The sequence below is a fragment of the Nipponia nippon genome, unplaced genomic scaffold (assembly GCF_047370975.1).
Source record: "Nipponia nippon isolate SJK-2023a ecotype South Korea unplaced genomic scaffold, ASM4737097v1 scaffold_19, whole genome shotgun sequence".
In the NCBI taxonomy this organism is placed as follows: domain Eukaryota; kingdom Metazoa; phylum Chordata; class Aves; order Pelecaniformes; family Threskiornithidae; genus Nipponia; species Nipponia nippon.
This window is the reverse complement of record NW_028262335.1, coordinates 9,537,895-9,560,194: the sequence shown is the minus strand read 5'-3', so window position 1 is coordinate 9,560,194 and position 22,300 is coordinate 9,537,895. Positions and strand designations below refer to the sequence as shown.

The window sequence follows — 22,300 nt, the reverse complement described above, 5'->3', positions numbered from 1 at the left end:
TACAAGGCTGCTCACACGTGAAAGAACAGTGCTGAAAGCGAACTCCCTCAAACCGCTCTCCTAAGCCATCTACATGGTCCTCACCTATAATAAAAAGCAAATCGTGCTACGAGTTCTTGCCTTTGACAATATTAATCAGGACAAAGCTGCTATCGCTGGGCTGTTCCCCTTCCGCAAGGGAAGGGAAATTTCTGATCTGATCAGCTAAGTTCTGGAATCGTGTGCAGTGTACATGAAGCGCGAAGGTGCTCGTCCCCAGCTGTATTTCGGTTTAGTCAACAGCGAAAGTTCAACAGAGCGAACAGTCCCACGCCTGCCCGCCACTGCTGCCCAAACTCCGGTTCCGTCAGCCGCCAGTTCCCTCCGCCGCCGGCGGCTCCAGGCCCTCATCCCGCCGGGAACGGCGCCGGGAACGGCACCCGCCCGGCGGCCGCCCCGCGCCGCCAGGTGGCGCCAGCGGATAAGGAACGGGCGGCGGCGGCCCGGGACCCGCGCGGCGACGGCGGCCTGGGGAGGGGCTGCTGCAAGCCCCCGGCAGCCTATCGCCATTAAAAAAACCAAACCCAAACCCAACTTTTTTTTAGCAAAAATCTCGTTGGGTGATTTTGGGGCAAAAATTCTTCACCTCCAGCTCTTCTGTCGGGCTTCCAGCTCTTCCAGCGGCATGACCCTGGACTGGTCTCCACAGCTTCACCATAGGTCTCAGGTGGTCAGATGCCATCCTAACCACATGGACAATTATTATTCTTTTATAACACCTTGGGTGGAACTGCCAGGAAAAGAGGAGCACCACCTGAGTAGATGCTCTAGTATCGAGTTACTACAGCTGAATGCTACGAGGGGAGATAAAATGCTAAGGAAGAATGGAAAATAAAGGCTTGTGTGCCCATGGCATCCTCAGAGAGGTTTTGTAATTGCTGTGTCTGGTTTAATATCTAACTTCTAGGGGGACAGGAAACTATTTGGTTTAGCTTTCCTCAAGTTAATTTCCATTACTGCCAACAGTGCGATTCACACTGGATTACTATCAACACTCAATATCAGCTAGCGGGATTATTTCACTGTGATATCTCCAAATGCAGTTGAAAGACAGCCCAAAGTACCAGGTGAAAAACAGCCGCTAATCTTGTTCTTTTGGCAAAGTGGCACTTTCTACAGTAGGTAAAACTCACTTGTGAGGGAAACCACAGGTCCAAAAGGAGTGGCCCATATAGGTATGGGAACAACCTGCCCTGGGCACATAGAGGTCACTATAGATCTAAGAGGGAGAGGAAAGGTGCAATTCTTGCATGTGACCCATATTTGGAGCACCACACTTGAAGTAATGAAAGGGTCAGGAGATGCCTCTTGGTGAGAAGATGAGAAATGGAGCAGGTGGCTGATACTGGCTCTGCAGCTGATGGGAATGGGAGGTACTCAACGTCCAAGAGGCCGGAGGGATACAAAAACCTATCTAGCACTTACTATTGTATTCTCTTTTTAGTGAAAAAACACAGCCAATTATAGTAACATGTAAGTACTATTCCAGCAAAACTAGACATCTGCATTACCAAAACCAAACTCTTTAAAAAAAAAAAAAATCTAAGTTACTGTTTACGTGGAGGTCAGTTGGAAGTAAGCTGGCAAGCTTCAGGTTCCATTGAGGGTCACTCTGTAGCTCTGACAAACCAGCTGAGGAATAGTAAAAATCATCCCACATAGCATTTTTGTACAACTGATATTTTAAGGTTAAATATTAAAAAAACCCTTAAACACAATTACTGAAATTGAATATAAATTTAAGTCAAGATAAAAATACCCAACAACTCAATTCTTCAAATAGTATTGATGCTGATTACTGCTATTTAAACTTCATTCTGGGCCACAAGCGTTTAATGCCCTCTCCAGTTGCGATGGCACAGGGATGCAGTTTCAGGTCACCTCCAAGAGCCCCAGATCGTTTCATTTACACAGGCAGAACAGAGAGAATTGACAACTCCAGGGAGAGGAAAGAGCTGTCTGTGCCCAAAGGTATTAAGTCTGACGGGTACCACGTGAAACCTCCAGTTTCCCCAGCTGTGGCTGTGAGCAGGCGGCACAAGCAAGAACAATCCGTTTCCAAGCAGCAGAAGAATGAAAAAAGCTTTTTTCCAAAAGAAAGATAGCTCTTAATTATAGTGGACCTGAAACAAGGATTGCAACGTAGCACCAGCTGTGAGCTTGTAGCTCATACTTTGCCAGCTGAGGGATGAGAAAGCCAAAAGGGGGTGATTTGGAGAAACCCCCAACATGAGCTGGCCCACAATTTGCTGATCATATGGAGTTTATATACAGAATTCTGCTGTGCTGGATTCTGCCACTGCATTTTGCTTTTACCACCAGATGCCTCTAAGGACATCTGCTAATCTGTTCAGAGAAATCTCAAAGCAAGACTATAACGGGGCACAAGAGGGGGGAAAACCTGAAAGCAATGACAAATTGAGGCCCATTCTTCATACCAGGCATCCTAAAATGACTTACAGGTGTCTCGGACAACGTTTCTGCAGAATTTTCATGTATTATCACTATTCATTTTGCACAAATGTCCTGAAAGGTTGCATTTGTACAGAAGCAACACACATGATGACCCTTTTGATTCAGACAACCAGTTAGGATGCTGCCGACGGTCAGATTATCACAGGTCTGCCATCAGTGGCAGGATGTTTCAGTGGAGGCTTTACAGCCCTCCCTGTGCTCCCTGACCACACTTACACCTCTAAGACAAGGCACCCCATCTCCTAGCCTGGAAGGAGAGAGGAATCATCCTGCTGGAGGTCATGAATAGTGTATCCAGCCCTTCCAGGCTTATCTGCTTCCGTCTCAAGGACTGCCGAACTGAGGTCTGACAAGCCAACAATGATAGTCCAGACAGGACAATCTCAGGAGGTCATGGATGTCCCACCGTGAAGGCAGGTGACAAATATATCAGAACTAAACCAAAAATCCAAACCCATGAAAACTGAAGTCAGGCTGATTAATTATTTATGGTCTCAACTCAGCTGGAGATGTGGAAAAAAAACCAAATTCTCAGAGCATCTGCAGTGAGTATTTACTTTTCATGGATGTTCAGATGGGTTAATTTCAGTCTCTTAATTAGTTCACAGACCAGCTATGTTAGAACAAGTTAATGGTGTTTCTATCAAGCTCTCAGAGCTGTATGGCCACCCTGAGAAGGTATTTTTTCATCCATAACCACCAGTGCAAGCACAGTCACAGGCTTAGGAAAAAACACCTCTGAAGCCAGTCAAGAAGCTCTGGGTTCGCAGAGGTCTTCTTCAAGACCAGGACAGGAAGAGCCACCTCTCAGCAGCCCAGATCCAGCGCACTGCTCTGCTCACAGAGGTGACACAGTCTGGTACCAGGAGCCTGCGTCTGTCCCGGATGCCTGCCAAGCACTTGTTGAAGCCTGGACTGACTTTGGGATGATAGCTGGGGTTGTTCAGCCTGGAGAAGAGAAGGCTGTGGGGAGACCTTATTGCGGCCTTCCAGTACTTAAGGGGGGCCTATACGAAAGATGGGGCCAGTAGCGACAGGACAAGGGGTAATGGTTTTAAACTAAAAGAGAGTAGATTCAGACTGGATATAAGGAAGAAATTTTTTACAATGAGGGTGGTGAAACACTGGAAGGGGTTGCCCAGAGAGCTGGTAGATGCCCCATCCCTGGAAACATTCAAGGACAGGCTGGATGGGGCTCTGAGCAAACCTGATCTAGTTGTAGATGTCCCTGCCAATTGCAGGGGAGGTGGACCAGATGACCTTTACAGGTCCCTTCCATCCCAAAGCATTCTATGATTCTATGATGCAGTGGGGAAGGAAGAGGGACCTGAGTGAATTATGCATGCAAGAAATGTGAGCGAACTCCCTGCTCATCCCAGTCAGGGTCTCTCTGCATTTCAGGAAAAACAGTTTGATGTATTTGTCTGGCTCGGACTCTCAGACCGATGCCTCTCTCCCTGCCAGCCATCTGCCACATCACTTTTAGTTCTCCAGGCACACACAGCCAAGAGAACATGCTCCCAGCCTTTGGCTGTCACACCACTGACTCTCTGCTATCCTAGATTCTGATATAAAAGCTTTAATACCTGACAGAGGTCAAAAGCTTTAATACCTGACTCTGGTCCAGGCTGAGTAGGACTTGAACAAACAGCACTTGTTCTCAGCGAGTCAAGAACTGGATGCTGTCACTAGCCTCTGACCAGGAGGAGGCATTTTCCCCAAAGGTAGAACTAGTATCAGCTTCTCCTCCTAATTCTGAATGACATCAATGGTCTGAAACAGGATGCAAAAACCTTCCTGCAGGTACAGTATTTGGCCTCGTACCTCCACGCACGCCCTGGCTGTATCATCACTAACTTGTCCTAAATGTGAAATTCTTATGAAAAACGGCAACCAAGAAAACAAAAGAAACAAAAACCTCAGACAGCTTCCAAGTCCAGAGGAATAAAACTAGATGAACTGCAACACGGAACAGGTAAAAGGCTGACACTGTCACTTCACCAGAGACACTACGCACAACGCTTTGATTAAGTCATTGACAAATCTGCTTTAGGGCAGAGAAATTTGGAAACATCAGGCAATCAAACTGTGAAGTCTGTGAAAGAATGTGATTAATGCAAAAATGTGATGAAACTAATGTGCTTGGCTCCAGAATTTCACGGCACACCCAATACTGGAACAAAATCTGATGGCTTCTTGGCGAGCAGTGCCCCTCTGTGTTCCCCAACCAGAGCCATCCATGTCCTCTTTGTTTTCTAGGTCTGATCAGAATCTAAAGCTTTTATTTCTGCTACATTTCTAAGGATGCGTTTCCCAGGATATGTACCCATAAACAGAGACGTGTACATGCACATATACTCTGAATAATTCTGCAGAATTTCACTCTTCCCTCCTGAGACATAAAAGAGCCAAGTGTTATTAAATTTACAGCGAGTTCGTTGTAGTTTTCACATAATTTTCTTGATGCACTGCAGATTTTTTAATGGGCTACCACTTCCTCTCCTGTTTAATGTTAAGGTACTTGTCCAGTCTCAGCTACACCTTCAACATCTTGGATTTCTGTCTAAGGTTATTGGTCCCAGGGGCAATATTCTGTTTAGCAAATGTGTCATTTTCTCTCTTCTCTTCTGCTTGTCTTCTGCCCTCCAACTTTGCGTGGAAAAGGAATACACAGGCCTGCAGAGCTCAGGATGCAACAAAGGAGAGCGGTGCAAACTTAGATTACTAATGCCGCAGTCAGCGCAAGACTGATCTTTCATTGACGGCTGAGACACATCAGAATGCCCTTCGTGGATGTGACCTCTAATTACGGAAAGCCAGGCATGACCCCAGCATCTGACTGGGGGCAGGGATGAGGGAGAAAAGCAGACCTGGTATTTGTTGACTCAGATGCAAGCACCTAGATTTGGTATTGTGGCTCCTGCAGTTAATTTTCTCTTGCTTACAGACCCGTTTTATGCCTAAACTTTCTTTCGTTGCAAAAAGATGTTTGTGTACACATTGGGACGTATTCTCCAGAGGAAGACATACAATATAACTGTGATGTGAAAGAAAATATATTCCAGGGCGGATGCAGGGAACTCCATAGAGCTACTTGTTTGCAGAGCAAACTTCCCGATCATACTGTGCATCTGAGCAGCCTTCTCTTTAGGCTGCAAAGTTTAGAACAGTAGTAAACGATACCCACGCTGAAACACTCAGCTCCACGGAGTCCATCTGTAAACAACAGCAACCCATTCCGATCCAACACTGAACCACACAAACATGGAGTGCCCTTGGGGGAAACCAACCTGCCAATACTGCAAAGGCTCTCTGCAACCAAGTAGGTGCCTACAAATGGTGCTTGAAAATGCAAGACGATAGATATAATTTTTTCCTAGTGCATGGAGGGGACCTTTTTTTGGGATATGACCTTTTTCGGAACAGTCTGGGCAGCTCTCATACTACGCATCCCGGAAGCGTTGAATATTGGGAAGAAAGAAAGTGCATACAGATGTAAGTTGAGTTTGACGGTGACAAATGACTCCTTCGCAGGGAAGGTTGGTGGCAGTGAGAGACATTGTACTCTGAATTAGCCCTTTGTAAAGAAAAAGACCAAAAAAGCCTCCAGATACTCACACATCGGTTTGAGCTGTCCGATAAGTTCCTCTTTTGTCCACTTTGCCCATTCCTTCTTGTCTGTGTTTATTGAGCACAAGATGGGGCCGCACGGTTTTCCGCAGTCCTCGATGGCAGGGACGTTCAGGTAGTGCACCAACACGATGTCTGGGTTCTGTGGTAAGAGCAGAACAAAAGTTATGTCATTAAGCCTCTTCCCTCCACTCAGGGCTCTCTGCATTTACCTTCCTAATTAAAACTATGACAGAAAGCAGCATAATGAGATCCCAGTGTGTACCAAATTTCCCCGATGTGGGAGCTGTTCTTTAAAAGAGGTGCCAAAAGATGAGGCACGATGGAGTTTGCACGCAGCTTCCCCCCTGCCCCAAGTGCCCTTTGCTCACAACTCTCCTGCTCCCCTTGTGTGCTTAGGGTGAACCTTTTTTCCAACCCATACAACACTGAATACTTGCAAGAGTGCAAACATCAGTCACAACAAACACCAGGTAATTTGCTTTGGTTCAAGGGACCTGCGGTCTGTTTGATCCAATGGTTTCATCAGTTCTGGTCCACATCAGGCTATTTCGAATATACGGAAATTCACCCGAGAACATCAGTAACAGCCACGCTTTCCCCGTATGACGGCAGAAAGAGAGAGGGAAGAGCCAAGGAGGCTCACAAACAGTATTACAGAGTGCCCCAAGGACAGCCTCTTTTCAGACAAGCCTGAAACTTCTTGTTTTTTGAAGATCTTGCAGCTTTCCGATGAAAACAGCAAGCTGCAGAAGGTCGGGACTGGAAGAGACCGTGTCCTTTACAGAACCGCTGCAGAAAAACTGCAAGGCGCTTGCTCCTGCAGGGCTGTTCAATGCTCCCCTCTCTCCTCATGCACCTTCTTATGGGGGCTGAGAGAGGAAATGCAACACCGCTTTGACGCACTGCAGCGCCATCCCACTGACACAGGCGTTTCAAGTAGGGAGCTGAGCAGCCTGTTACCACCCTGCGAGTAAATGAATCATCTTAACAACAGCAGCAGAAACAACTCTGCTGGTTTCCCAACGGCATCCCAGGGAGATTGTACAATAGATAATAACAAGACTGAGAAGCTGATTTCTTTCCCTTAAGTCAGTTACTCCTAAGTTCACAAACTTTAATGACTGCTTTGGAATTATTTATAAAAATAAATAGGATAATGGTATAATTAAAACTCTAATGTTTCATTAATGCTATTAGAGCCCCGTTCTGAGCAGGAGAGGGAACGCAAGCCATCATTTGTTTGCAAAGGTTGTGCTAATGGGAGCACTCACGTATGAAACCCATAGAGGGCTGGAGCAGTACATGGACCCCCGCACCAAGGAAAGACCAGTGGAAGGTAACTTCCGACAGGCAAAATGCAGCACTGTGGCCAGGCACGGCGTGCCAGGCAGCTGCACCTGGAGCCAGCCCGGGGCAGGGGCAGGGCAGTGTTCACTGCTGCCAGGTGCAGGGGTGACCACGCACCCCCTCGTGCACACTGCCCGTGGGGAGTATCCTGCACGTCCCTGCGATGAGGGGGCAGCTGGTCACGTCTCCCAGCTCTTTGAGGCTTGCCAAGATGGTACCGGCAGCTGAAAGGCCACCCCTTCACGTGGTGACCGTGTACAGCAGCATGACAAGCACAGCAGTCCCACAGAGTGTGCCCTCCCTCTGTCTGCATCCCCTTGCACGCTGGTACCCAGCAGGGCTCCAGTAACCAGTTGCGTCTCTCTGGCGGAGAAGCTCTCTTTTGAGTTAGGAAAAAGTGCAAGCTGGAACTTGCATTTTTTTTCCCCTCTATTGATGAAAACTGCAATCAGGGGATTTTCAGTGAAGATTCTGCTAGACTGCAGCATCAAATTCTTGCAGCCTGTGTTAAAGAGAGTTGTATTGCACAAGGAAGAGGCAAGGAAACCTAGTAAGGAATTGCTAACAACTTATTTTGAAGCAGTTTTGAAAAGCACGAAAGCAAAGAAAACTGCCAGCTCTTCTGTTCCTGAGACTCTCCTGGAGACAAACAATTAGACCTTTTATGTTCAATTTTTACGCATTCAAAACCTTCTGTTTCACAGGGCACATCTTCTGCCCCAGACGAGAGACAGCCAGAGGAGGACACATTAAAACACTGTCTCCTCTCTTTCCACACCGCAGCGCAAATCCTCAGGTCACCATACAAAACAGAGCCATGTTTTCCTTTCAGCCTTCCTGTTTTACCCTTTAAAGGCGATGGAGGTGACAGCCAGGGCTCCCGGGGAATTAACGGGGTGGCTGAGCTGCTTCCAACATTAGTGGATGGCGCTGCTCAGGACTGGGGAGGTGATGAAGGGGAGGTCTGAAACACTATGGTCCTCATGCATAATTCAGAAAATATTCAGATAATAAAAATGATTACCTATACACCCAAATAGTCTCCATCAGCTAATTTAATGTAATTAGTGATTTGGATGATGAAGTAATATGCTTCAGAGATTTTGTGTAAAGACACCTCTTGCTCTCAGAAAAGTTTCAAAGAAGAGAGCAAGGATACGCTGCCGCCACGACATAGGGCGACTTGGCAGTTCTGCAGATGCTTCTTCCTTCATTTTGGATAAACTGTATTTTTCACAGCCTGATAGTGTCTGTTTGTCACCCAGCAAGTCAGGACAACAGGGCTTCCTGGCTTCACTGCAGCAGAAGCAAGCGGACCTCAGCAGTGGGTTGGCACTAGAATTCATACTTTTTGTATATAAAAGCATATACAATAAACACAAAACCAACAGGTTTGTTCCTTATGTCTTTGTCTAGAAGTTGACCTCAGATTGGCAAGCCTCATGAATGCCAATCTACCTGGTAAACCGAAACGTCTTGACAAAAATTAAGAGAATATGTATGTTTTGGAAAACTCTAAATCAGCAGAGAGTCACTATTTCTTTGTGGAGACCTACCAATAGAACAAGAGAGAAGTGAAAGACTAGAAGAAAAATTACAACTGTAACTTCCATGTGGGAAACGTGCCAGGACACTGGACGTGCCACAGCAGAAGCCCTTCCCCTGGGCAGCAGAGAGGTCCTACAGGGAGCCCTGGACTGGGCTGCAGAGGGCTCTGGAAATGTGCCCGTCAGAAAGCTGCCCGTGCTTTCAATGCCCAGAGCCTCTGCAGAGCGGCTCCGCTTCCCACGCATCTGAGTCAAAGTTGCTGCCATCTGTCCCAGTGACCTGAGCAAGTCTCCTTGGCACACTGCACCAGAGGCATCTAGTCAGCTTCCTCAGCAGAGTCTCCTTCAGGTGGTGGAGAAATTTGTTCCAGCATCCCTGGTGCTGTAGAATAAGCAGGATATGGTGCAAGAAGTGGTTAAAAAAAAAAAACCACAAAAAGCTGTTAGTTTTGATAAAGAAAAATGCAGCTGCAACATCTGTCTGACTCTTGTTTGCAGCTTCATCAGCACTAAGTGGTCAATAAATCAGACTGGCATGGTGTTACGTCTCTTCCATGGCTTAACCATTAATCTAGTGCCAGTTCCCATGAAAAATGAAGGAGAAAAAACTATGTGATAGTGAAAATGTATACATTATCCAGAAAGTAATAATAGCATGTAATGGCGCTGCAGACCTCCCTCCCAGCATGATTGCTGGAGCAGTGATGCAGCCTCCCCGTGCTACCCACTACACGCTATTTAAATTAACCAAGTAAATCAGCTATTGTTTGTTCCACCAGCCCACTCCATGTTTATATTTTTCACATTAGCAGAAACACAAAGCTGAAACAAGCCAGGCTGCTCCAGCTCCCCAGTCTGTGAAGGGCTGATTAATGCTCGGACGAAGGAATGGCAGGTACCACCAGCGCTCCAAGCCGGCAGGGCTGTGAGGGAAACCTTTCTCTCACCAGCCACTTTCTGCTTGCTCGTTACTACCCAAAGTCAGTCCCCCGCACAAAGGGGAAGTCTCCCTTCTCAGGCAGAGAAGGATAATCACAAAAAAACCTCTCCCTTCTTGCTGTCCCCATCCCAAAGCATGCTTTTTTTTGTTCTGTTAGTTTGTTTGTGTGTGTGTGTGGTTTTTGTTGGGGTTTTTTTGTTTGTTTGTTTTTAAAAAAAAAGCAAAAATCAAAAGCCATTTCTGGCCAGCTTTCAGCTGCTCTTCAGCTGCTCAGCAATGGCAATCAGCTCAAGGCTAAATCTCACTGGCAAGGGCTTCCAAATCACCAATGGCCACAGCTGAAGGTATTTTATTTGGAAAAATACCTCTGAGCTGAAAGTTTTGCATTTGTACTCCCTGCTAGAAGGATGAAAGGAAATGGATCATCCTCAGGGATGATGAGCATCAGTGAATTTAATCCCAGCCACCCTGCAAGGAAATTACCCCCAAATACAGCCCTGAGCCCTGGGAGCAACAGCCATTAGCTCTGCTCCGCTGTGCAGCCAGTCGCTCTGGCTTTCGCTGGATACCCATGTTATTTCTGTTACATTGAACTTGCGAAGTACGATACGTTATTAAAAACGTGGAAGGTGAAACCAGCCTTTTCTGGTCCTAATGGCTAAACCACGAAGCAAAAGGGCAGAAGGAGCAGAGGAGTGTGGCAGGGGGAGGCAGAGGCGGCTCCTGTGCCCCGCTCCCTTCCCTTTCACCCCCAAAATTCTAAAAGAGTTTTTTGTTTTCTGATGGCTATGCGTTCATGAGATTTACTTTGTATTCCTCAAACCATCCAAAAGTTTGAAAAGGAATCTCAGCTTTCTGGGAACATAATTCACATTCATCGCTGTGGGGTGTCTGGATTAATACCCAACAGATTATCACCCAGAAAAAGATAATACAAAAAGGTTGCCGCGGTTTTGAGAGGCTGCTGTTACGTGATGCTTCAGTATCCACAAGTAACTCAGAGACAGGTACTGGGAGCGTCTGCGTATCATCTAAGTATTATCTAAAAACAAACCAAGGAATGAAACCATTTCTAGACATACAGAGGTGCAGATGATAGATTCTTCTGCTATTTATAGCAGTGTCTATCTGGAGAGTTTCCTCTGGATTTTTACTGGCTTGAGAGCGGAGCCTCGGCTACCTGAAGTACAAGGCACAAATACACAACACAGACACAGAAGTAGTGGGATTTCTTCCTTTCCAGAGACTAAATGCTAGCTTTGGACAAGATTACTGGTTTGAATCACAGCAATTTCTTTATCCTTGAACAAATTTCTAATTGAGGTCATGCCTTGGAAGTCAACTTGGTGGCTGAGACATTAGAATGTATTAATCTTTCACAGTAATAGCAAAAACAAAAAAACAAAACAAAACACCTAACTGACTTTAAACGCACAACCCAATGCCTCAAGTTATCTTGACTATCATCTAGTTCCAACTCCCCGCCACGTCTCAAAAGAATGACTACGGGGTACAAGAGCCACTGCAGAGCAGGGTTTGGATTAGAAAAAATACAGGTTTTCCTTCTGTTATATTCTTTTTTTAATCCTTCTTTATCTATTTTCTTTATCTGGCTGCTCCTGGCATCCCGTGATAACCCGTACGTTTCTCCCAATAACAACCTGAGCCTGTCCCATCCCTACAACACCAGTGACACAGGCAAATCCCCATTGCTCCTCAGGAGCATTGCTCTCGGGTCCCTAACAGGCAGCCTGCAAAGAGCATCCTTGGCTGAAACGCTGGTTTGTCCTCCATGTGCTGGTGGTGACACCTGAATACAAACAGGAGCGAGAGCCCCGTCCCAAGCACCTTGTCCATGAGCCTTGCAGAAGCACCGCCTGTGGCAGATCTCCAGCAGAGCTCAATGCAGAGGATCCCACCAGACAATCTTGGAAGAAGGCCGTAAGGGAGCAGAAACAGTCCTGAAGTCTTCTTCTCCCCCTTAAAAGAAAGGTCCAGGGTGGTGTTCAGGATTTAGCAATATGGGTGGTTTGATTTGAGTTGCCCCAAGACAACCCCAGAAACAAGCAGAGTCCTGTCCAGGGAAAAGTCAGATCTCTGACTAAATAAGCTTTTCTTTGTACTTGTGCCTAGCAGTAATCCCATGGGGTTACCAACAGCACATGGATCGGCCCGGTCGTCATCAGGCAGTATTCAAATAGTACAAGTAGCAAACCAAGAGTCTTAATACAGAACAAATACCTAACACTTACTAATACATCATCAAATGTGATGCATTTGAAAGTGTTTTATATACAAAGAGCTGCATCTGAATACTCCTGGGGATTGCGTTTATTTGATATGCACTTTGAAAGATACAAAAAAATACAGCACTGTAAATTCTGGCCTCCAAAGTTCCAAAAAGAAATTGATTTCCAAGTTGCTTATTATCTTTCATAGCAATGCCTCTTGTGCTAGTAAAAGGTATAACAGAAGGACGATACCGCACAACTAGAAGCCTGCAGCAAAATACAACAATAGGCACTTCTCTTTCTCACGCAGGTATTATTCTTCCGGACAATGGAAATTTCTTTTCATCTGTGTCACTGCTCCCAGCTGGAAGCTTGAACTTACATGGGCAGCTGACAGGGACAAGATAATTCTGCCATGAGCTGGGACTGCTTTCGTTTATCTAGAAACACCCAGCAGAGGCGGTGGTGCTGACGCAGAAGTCCCGTGTCCTGGCGCCCGGGGGACAGAAAAGCAGCAGGGATATCTCCTGTCCTGCTTATTGCTCCAGAGCAACGAACCCAGCGGACACCACAGGAGTGTTCACCTGGGAAGGGCTGAGGAGGCCTGAGTCTTTGGTACCCAAACACTCACGGCGTTGGCAATACCCTGCACGGGGGCACCGAACAGCAGCACATCCCTCTCTGCTGCAGCACCTGCCACCGCAGCACAGCTCAGCTGTAACCCGCAGAGGAGTCTGCAAAGGGTTTTCCTGGAGAACAGCAGTGGGTTCCGGACTTCAAACCACAGAGAAAGGCACAGGAGCTGAAGGAGCAAAAGCTGCTCTTGCCTCTTTCAACATCATGGTTTTTAGTGTTTTCCACTCAATCCTTTATGACTGTACGTCTGTATTCTTGACAGACCAGCCTGAGACTTCAATAGCTGTTGAACAGTCCATCACAGGAGGTGCCTGGGCAGCTGCTTGAGTGAGTTTAATAACCTTCTAAAGCTATGCCATTGCTCAGATATAAAAAACGTAACCACGATAAAAGCATGCAGAAAAAACTCACAGATAGCAACTTGCCCTAGAACACACACCCTGCTCATGAAAACCACATCATAACACCAATGGATCCATTTAACCCAACTGCTGCATCTAGTATCAATTGCCTTTTAAGGGAAACAAATTTGCCAGGGAAATCAAAGCATCTCCTCCTCCTTTGTCACTTGCTCTCTCCAGTTGTCCAAAGTTTTATAACTGATTCTGCAAAAGCCTTGAGGTTCTTCAAGCAATAACTCTGAGGGCAAAGAAAAGGCTTCTTTGGATTTGAATTCCTACAAGGTACTCCTCCTGACAAATGAGGCTTATTACAGACGTATAAATTTCTTGCTATGCTGTGCATACACTGCTACTCCAACTCTCCACCTTTGAAGACTGACACTTAAACAATGCCTCTATGTTTTCTTACATTAAACCTGCATATTGCAACCATTTCCAGACTAGCGTAATTTCTTCTGCATGGAAAGTGGTGCAGAGGAGACAATCAAAGCCATCTTCTATTTCAAAGCATCCTACACTTGAATTGTGCTTTTCATTTTCAGAACATCTCAAAGAATTCTCTAACCGATACAGCCAAAGTTAGATACCAGGATTACTTGATTTAATAGCAAAACACAGCTCTTTCTGCGGTAAAGCAAAGCAAATGCTTGATACCACACAAAATGTCAGTAAGGAACCTCATGGCCACCAAAGCTGCAGACACAGAGCAGGGTTCTGCCCTGCAGTTGCATCAGCAGTTCAAAACCATGTTATGCCATTCCCGCAAACACGAGCAAAGCCGTGTCAAATTAGCACATACAAACGTAAATATCAGGGTACTGATATGATGTAATGGTGCCAGCCTCTTTGCAGACTGTTCCTCTGTAGACGACTTGCTACTGCATTCAGACTATTTTCTCCAACAAGTGTGAGCCAGAGATCCCTCAGCTGACATTTGTGAGGACCTTTTATTTTCTTCGTTCTGAAGTACAGAATCCCCTCTCCCTCTTTCTGTTTTTATTGCAACCTTTACATGGGAATTCTGTCATTGCATTTCAAATGGGCTCAGACAGAGCTAAGTTCAAAACACTTCCATCCTCATCACCTTCCAGAAATGCCAGCATTATAAAGTGTGCCCCAAGTGGCTTCTATCCTTTCCCAGCTCACCCAAGCCAGAGATGCAACAATAGCTGGTCTGAAATAAGAAGTAATTTTAATTTCAAAGCTCCACTGACATTCACCAAGTGCTTTCAAAGTTTATATCAACAGAATGCACTGCTTCAAATCCTGGTCTGAATGCAGATGGTGCAAGTTTTTTCTCTCATGTGCTGATGGCCTACTTTGCCTCAATAGCACTATTAACTTTTAAAGATGAATGCATTTCTGTGAATTAAGAACAGTTCAATGTGTACCTGAAGATACCTCACTTTATATTTTTTTAATTGGTATTGTTGTAGGCGGACCAAGTAATAGGAAGCTGACATTTCCAAATACCAAATGAGAACAACCCCAGGAGAACATACCCAGAGCTCATAAGCTTTTCCTCCAGACACATGCTGTCCCTCAGTGTTGCTCCTAAAGCTTCATCAAGCTCTAAGATATTTTTGTCTGTATGCAAATGTGTTAAAATCATTTGGAAGCTGATTGCCCCTCAAAAGCCATCTATACTCCCCGCAGCAGCAGCATATGAGCATCAGCATACAAGAGTGGAGGACGTAGGACTAAGGACGTGTCCAAGAGTTTGCACGAGTGTGAGATGGAGAAGACCAGCAGCTTGGCCTTTCACAGGATGCCATGGACTCCCAGCCCCGCACAACCTACCTGCACACATGCTGACAAGAAAAGGAACTTTCTGCAGCGTTGGAAGCTGAGGGCAGCTCCTGCAGCATCCCGGGGGCCGAAGTTGTGCCGAGCAGCCAGCTCTGCCTGGTTCTGCTGCGGCTTCCCACAGCCAGCAGCCACAGCAGCCGGGAGGATGCAGGACTCTCCCCCATCTCTCGTTAGGCATGATGGACTCCCTGTACAGCTGTGCTCTGCTGTTATGTGACCACCTGTTATTTCTGGCTGGCTTCTGGATCAGGTGAATGGCTTCGACAAGTCTGATGGGGATGTGCAGCACCTGTCACTCCTTCCCCTGACCAGGACACAGTGCTCACCAGCCCTTTCCCCTTCCCATATATCTGCACAAGCACAGCAAGTGCAGAGACATGGGGCTCCAGGTACCTGGAAAGGATACAAGCACAACTTTGATGCTTGCCTGAAAGAATAGGAGATAAATGCTATTTAATGTTCCACGCAGCCTATATGGTACATGGTAATCTAACAAGTCCTTTTTATTTTTACTCTTTGCTCTTGCTCTGAGGGCTTTGTCATTTATAGGTTCTTTAAATGTGTTACTTTTGATATCAGTGACTGGTAATATAATTCCCAGAGGAAGAACATCAATAACCTTCAAAACACTTTCATAATGTTGGCTTTGATAGTCTTGCAACATTTTTGTTCCTATGGCGTAACCCTTATGACACTGCTATATAGCATATAGGGTATTCATTGAAGGTTGTGTTGTGCCTGGATAACCTTTCCAGACAAGAGTAACGCCCAGTGCCAAGGAATCCAAAATTCTCCTCCTTTGGTACGTAGTTTGGAGTCCAACTTTACTTTGCGTTGGACATGAGGTTTCACAGAGATGCAAAAGTCCAAATTAAACATGCATAGGGAGGCCAGCAACACTGGGGCTGTGCCCAGAGGCAGAGGTGGGCAGGTACCAGGGGTATGCCAAACTGCCATGTCAAGGACATGCAGGACTCCTGCATTCTCACTACAGTTGCTGGCTTTTACTCATTAGGCCTGGTGTCCTAAAAAGGACTCACAGCAGCCAGCTGGGAACTGATGCAGCACCTCGAAACATCGAATCCTAAGGCAAACAAAAAAAAAAAAAAAAAAAAAAGAGTATCAGACTTGAATTTCTTCTGAATTGCAAGAAAGAGATTATTAGACACCCTTCTTTCTTCTTCACTCTCACTCAGAAGCCTCAAATTTCCCCAGACAGAGGAGATTAACAAACAGAGATTAGCATCTAAGAGCTCCTGCTGTAGGCTGTGTTAGACTGAACCCAGCTCTCCGGGCCTCCTGTATATATATTTCTAGACTCCCAAGTGGATGCCTTGAAATCTTAAAAGGAAATGTGAACCCCACCAGTGCTGCTGTGCAGCTCAGAGGGACTTCTCTGACCTGCTGCTGAGAGTTATCTCCTTATCAGACCTCTCCAAAGACTCTGAGTCCTTTCTAGCCGTGTAGGTATTCAGGTTTCTTTTAGGGAGATCTTCTTGGACCATCTGACAATCAGATTTTCTTTCTCTATTTCAGTTAAGAGAGCAAACACAGAACCACTCCAAGGGGGGACCAACAGCTCTGGTTAGCACCAACACAACTCTGAATTCAAAGGAGGAGGACACATTCCTTCCTGGCTCCTTTTTGCCCCAAATCAGGTCTCTCTTTCATACACTGAGAGAAGAGAATGGTAAACTGGATAGTGAGCCCTGTCCTGCCTCAAACTCCCAAGGCAGAACAAACAACCTGGCTGCTAACTAGATATTATTTGCAGTGAGCAGAAGGGGTGCTACAACCTGGCTAAAGCAAAGTAAACTGCCCTTCAGCCTAATCCATCAGTCTCAAATCCACTGCATGGGAGCAGCCTGGTAATTTCCTAGCAGATGACAGGGCACCGATAACCTCAAAAGCTCCGTTATTTTAAGCAGAAGAAGGTGAGCTTTGTTTAGCCCTTGGGCTCAGGCTGAGCGGATGACAGATGCTGACACTACCACCAATTAGATTTTTAAGTAGTGAAAGCAAATTTATCAGGTGAGCATTTGGAGACACAGCATATGGGAGTTACCACAGAAGTTGGTAACTCCATGGCTATGTCCCACTTTGCTCCTTTGGTGATTTTCCCTGATCTTTTTATTTTGCAGTATGCTCTAATAACAATAGTGAAGTTTTGGCAATGCATTCTGAAGAATATAACAAATAGCAATGCATTTGCTGTTATATGCAGAAATTGCATAATACTTTTTTTTTTTTTAAATTTACTCACCAAAAGTGGCTATAAAGCAGTAATATTTTATAAATTGAGTGCTGCTGTCTGTGGTGTACACTCACATTAGCAAGAGAAAAGAACACACAACGCCAACAACATTGTACACTTTACAAAATAAGAAAAGGCAGGGAAGCTGCTAAATTTCAGTAACAGATGCAGACTATTACACACGGCAAGTCATTATTCATTTTACCCATCAGCTACTTGACCCAGCTACATACACTGGTATCTTCTGAGACATCCCAAAAAAGCAGCAGTAGTTGGAACATCCAGTGCCAGACATGGGAATAATTAAAGTTTAACACGAGTACTTTTAAGTTTGTAAATGCTGGGGAAAGTGAGCGCAGATCAAAGGGTTTTTTTCAGCTTAGGCATCGATGCATCTAAAGTAGCATCTAAGAAATAGGTAACTGAGGAATGAACAGCTTATGAAAAAGAGTCCTTGAAATCCCAGAAACAGCAGTGTTCTCCACTATCCAGACTTCCCAAATCTACTGCTTTTCCTGCCCCCCCCCCCCCCCGTGGCTGCACAGAACATGGAAAAGGAATGGAGACCCTTGTCCTTTAAAAAAAAAAAAAAAAAAAAGATAGACCACTTTTTCTTCTTCAGTTTGCACATCTCAGATCTTGAACTTCATCATCAGACACTGTTTCTCACACGTAGTTACGACCCTTTCAATATTATGAACAAGTATTAGAATAGAATACTATTATTAGTATTATTAATTAGTATTAATAGCTAGAAATGCCAACCCTGCAGATGTGGGACACGGAGCAGAAAAAGAAGACAAACCTTATTTGGTGCCACAGTAGGAGAAGTTGCTGCTTCCATCCCTACGGTGAAGGATGTTTGCTGCCATGGGCCGTGTGGCCCCAGGGCCGGTCAGCAAAGCCCCCCCAACCACTTCAGAGCTCTGACCACAGGTATGCACCATGCCAGCAGCAACTGCTGGAGATCATCAGGTGAGAATAGCTACAGCAAGTTTCTGGCTATTCATCAACTGCATACATAGGTCACACTTCATCATGCAGCACCTCAAGAAAAGATAAAAGCAAGAGAATTGATCTGAGAGTCTATTGTTAGGTGTGCCACACATTACTGCAGCTAAGATTATTTTTGAGAGGAATATTGACATTGTTGTATGCCTACCCTCCTGGCTGTTACTTGACACTCATGATAGAGCCTATCTTTTTCTCTTTTGCTCCATCTCTCGTTCTATTTCACTGGGACAAATTCTAGTCCCCTTGTACCAGTTCAACTCCACTACACTCCAGTTTCAAGGGGTAAGTATATCCCTTACATTAAGGGATGGAATTCATCAAAAGGTGTTTTGCAAAGTTACCTTCATAGCACAATCTACCTTGAGCAAACATATAGCGCTATGCTTTGCCAGAAAATGCCAATATGTAGCATTTTAGCATTTGTACATATCCTGTGTAGGTTTTCTGCCTGGGAACATTTTTCTTTTGCCAGCAAAGACTGCCTTTTTGAGTCAGAGACCCTGCCCAGATGCCTCCTATTTGTTGCTAGATATGGGTGTCTTCACTCATCCAGCCACAGATCATTACGCTCTAATACTGCTGGAATGGAGACTTGGTGCTGACTCAGCAACAGCGTGATTTGGGGTGACGGCAGTCGTGCCTCTTTGCAAACAGCTCAACAGGAAACATTTTCATCTTGGCAGAGACACAGGGGCTGTGGCTGCTTTCTCCTGTTCATCAGGAACATTTCTATTGCCATCAAGAACGTTTCTGTCACCTGCCGTGGCTGCAGAGTGCAAGAACTGGCAGAAACCTCTGCTACAGCAGAAATTCAAGGCACTAGGATTCCCCGTGTTATTGCGTACTCGTTCTCAGAAAAAGACACATCTGAAGCAGCAAATGCCCTGCACAGGAGCGGCTGCTCTCACCTCTGCCCGCTAGGAGCGTAACACTAGCGCAGCCGGTACCCGCCGTCCGTTTGAAGCGGTTATGCCGGCACCGCCATTGTTCACAGTGACAGACGCAGAATGGCAGAAAAGCAAAGGGGATTCTGTTCTCATTACATATGCAAAAGTTGATTACGTTATTCTTAAACTCCAGGACTGGGGAAGCGGCACTGCCCATCCCAGGATTACTGAAGATGCTGTGATGCTAAAGCACGAGGGAGACCATGTCCTGCACTGCCAGCCTGAAGGGCAGATATTTCACGTGATACGTGCTGTCTGCCTGCCACATCAGAGAGTATTAAAGAAACCTGTAAAGGAATACATAATGAGACTACAAGCAGCAAAACCAGTGTGGGTGAATGCATGGATTCCCTGCAGAGTCTCCTTTTGGCTCTGCATTAGGAGAGCACTCTCTGAGGAATGCGGCATCCCTCTCTTTAGGCAGAGGACATTTAATGACAAAAACCCATGCACAGCTAGGGGAGATCCTCCATCATAGCTAGTTTGAATTTTGTCTTCTCCAGGTTTCTTGATGTTTCAGCATTATGTCAGAAATGTGTCAACTGGCTCAGTATTGCAGGAACCTGGAAAATGTCACAAAAATCTTCCCTCCTGACTTGCACACACAAAATTTGGAAATGACCAGAACAAGCACCACACCTAAGGAAATTAAAGCCAGATTGTCACCGTTTGCCGAAAAACAAAGCACATCCTTGCCATACAAAAAGCTGTGAGGTACCAACCAGGGTTTCTAGTACAACAGCTAAAAGTCCGTACATCACTGTAGTTTGGTGATGGCAACAAAAGCAGACCTCAGAACCTGAAGGCAAGTTCTCAGCGATACTGCAAACTCCCCGCTAACTTCACTGTGTCGTCAAGTCATTCTTTTTTATAGATAGAGACACGAGGAAAAACTGAAATCTAAAAAGCACTGTCAACTTGAATGATTTTCCAGGTTCTTGTCACTAAACAACCACCATCCCTCAGAGCATAAGAAAGGCAATAAAACCAATAGAACTAATAAACGAAAACTGTGTGGAGCTTGACAGATCTGGCTGTCCCTGGCATGTGACAGCCTATTTTACCAAGCTGGCAAATTGAAGCTGCAGCAGACTTGTCCACAGGATAAGTGAGACCCTGACAAAACTAGCACCGACTCCTAGTTTTTTTAATGCTGTTAAGTTCTACTAAAAAAAGGCCTATTTTGAAAGGCCATTCAAAAGACTTCGCAGAATATATTTGCGGCTGATATAACAGCTGCTCAATAGTTGCTGTTTAACTTCTCACCTCTGCTGAACCGGAAAACGTGGACCTTGCCTTTTCTCCAACACTGGTAATTTTTCACAGCTGCTAAAGGGATGCACCTCACCTTGTTAATATTGTTTGTCCACATACGGAAAAAACCCTGAATTTTTATCTGTAACTGAAATAATCAGGGGAAAACCAAACTATATACCTTTTCAAAATAAATATAGTGTGGAAGAGATACGCTTTGAAGTTGCAGACATCAGTGGGAAGTTAAGCACTGTACTATTTCACAGAATCATAGAGTCGTTAAGGTTGGAAAGGACCTCCGAGATCACTGAGTCCAACCGTTAACCTAACTGCCAGGTCCACCTCTAAACCATGTCCCTAAGCACCACATCCACACGTTTTTTGAATACTCCCAGGGACTGTGATTGCACCACTTCCCTGGGCAGGCTGTTCCAATGCCTAACCACTCTCTCCGTGAAGAAGTTTTTCCTAATATCTAATCTAAACTTCCCCTGGCACAACTTCACCCCATTTCTTCTCGTCCTGTCACTTGTTACTTGGGAGAAGAGACCAACCCCCACCTCACTACAACCTCCTTTCAGGTAGTTGTGGAGAGTGATAAGGTCTCCTCTCAGCCTCCTCTTTTTCAGCCTCTATTTCTGCGGCTGGAGGTCAGACACCCGTATGTCCTTTGCTGGTACTGATGAGATGGGGCTCAGGTTTCCCCACAACTCTGAAGGAGAAAAACCCACTCAGACTTCAGGTAGCACGTTTGCATTTTGTTTCCTCCTGATGGTCGAGAGCAGCCCAGCGGGAAGGGGTGCATCCCCAAAGAGTGCCTGTGGGGGAGGACAGCGCACCCCTCCTCTGCAGGAGCCCCGCAGGCTGCAAGCACGTCGGCTGCTCGAGAGCCCAGCCCACCACCGCTCCCTTGTTATCTGCATTTCTCTGAACACTGAAAACCCTTCAGAAGCTTTAGTTGTTCTCCAAAAGCTGGAATCCTTCAAGCTGTGCAGCAAGCCAACCCTAAACGGTTTGCAGTAAGAGTCTGTTAGCAAATTCGAGACTTAATTTATCCAAGAACTTGCTAGTATTTCCTCTGTGCGCTCACTGAATGAACGTGCTTTTGAAGTCACTTATTTACCAATAAATTACAACAGTCTGAAATCATTAGCAACAAAGTAAATTGTTTTAATTGATCTGAACTTTTTTACGACACAAGAACTTAGTTTCTCTATAACTGCACTTTCTCAAGGACTAAAATAGCAAATTAATCACTCTTGGAGCTTGCAATCTTTAAAATGCTCCTTATTCTGAAAGGCTGCATGGTTGAAATGATTTGCCGAAGAATAAATCCACACTTCCATGACTCTCTCACATTCATGTTTGTGATGAACCTTGAACCTGTCTCATGCACCTTGTAAGGGTTCAAGAACTTTTCTGTGTCAAGGGATGCACAGAGACAGCAAGCCACACGCAGGTGTTTTACATGGGAGGAATGGCATTTCGAGGCATGCCTAATCTTGCTGCACTATTCATAAACAATATTCACAGGACTTTTTTTTTTAGGGATAAGAGAAGATAAAGACCATGCAGACTTAAATAATTTCAAGATTTCATTTGATATAACCTCAGCCAAATACAAAGGTGCAGAGGTCCTGTTAATAAATACCTACACCTAGCTCAGCCCCCTTTCTGCCTGAATAATGGCAGCATCGGCAAACAACAGCAAAGCAGCAGTCTAAAACAAACAAGGCGCACCACCATCCAGCATAAATATATTTTCTGTTCAAA

At 45.4% G+C, this 22,300-nt stretch overlaps 1 protein-coding gene across 8 annotated transcripts in view; it reads right to left on the bottom strand.

Moving 5' to 3' along the window:
* Positions 1–22,300, bottom strand: part of CAMTA1 (calmodulin binding transcription activator 1) — a 325,037-nt gene that overhangs the window by 59,319 nt on the left and 243,418 nt on the right. For all 8 annotated transcript variants that reach the window (XM_087755022.1, XM_087755015.1, XM_087755017.1 and 5 more), the window contains one exon: positions 6,133–6,286. In XM_087755022.1, the coding sequence (XP_087611148.1) occupies positions 6,133–6,286 (154 nt within the window). The remainder of the gene's footprint in view (positions 1–6,132; positions 6,287–22,300) is intronic.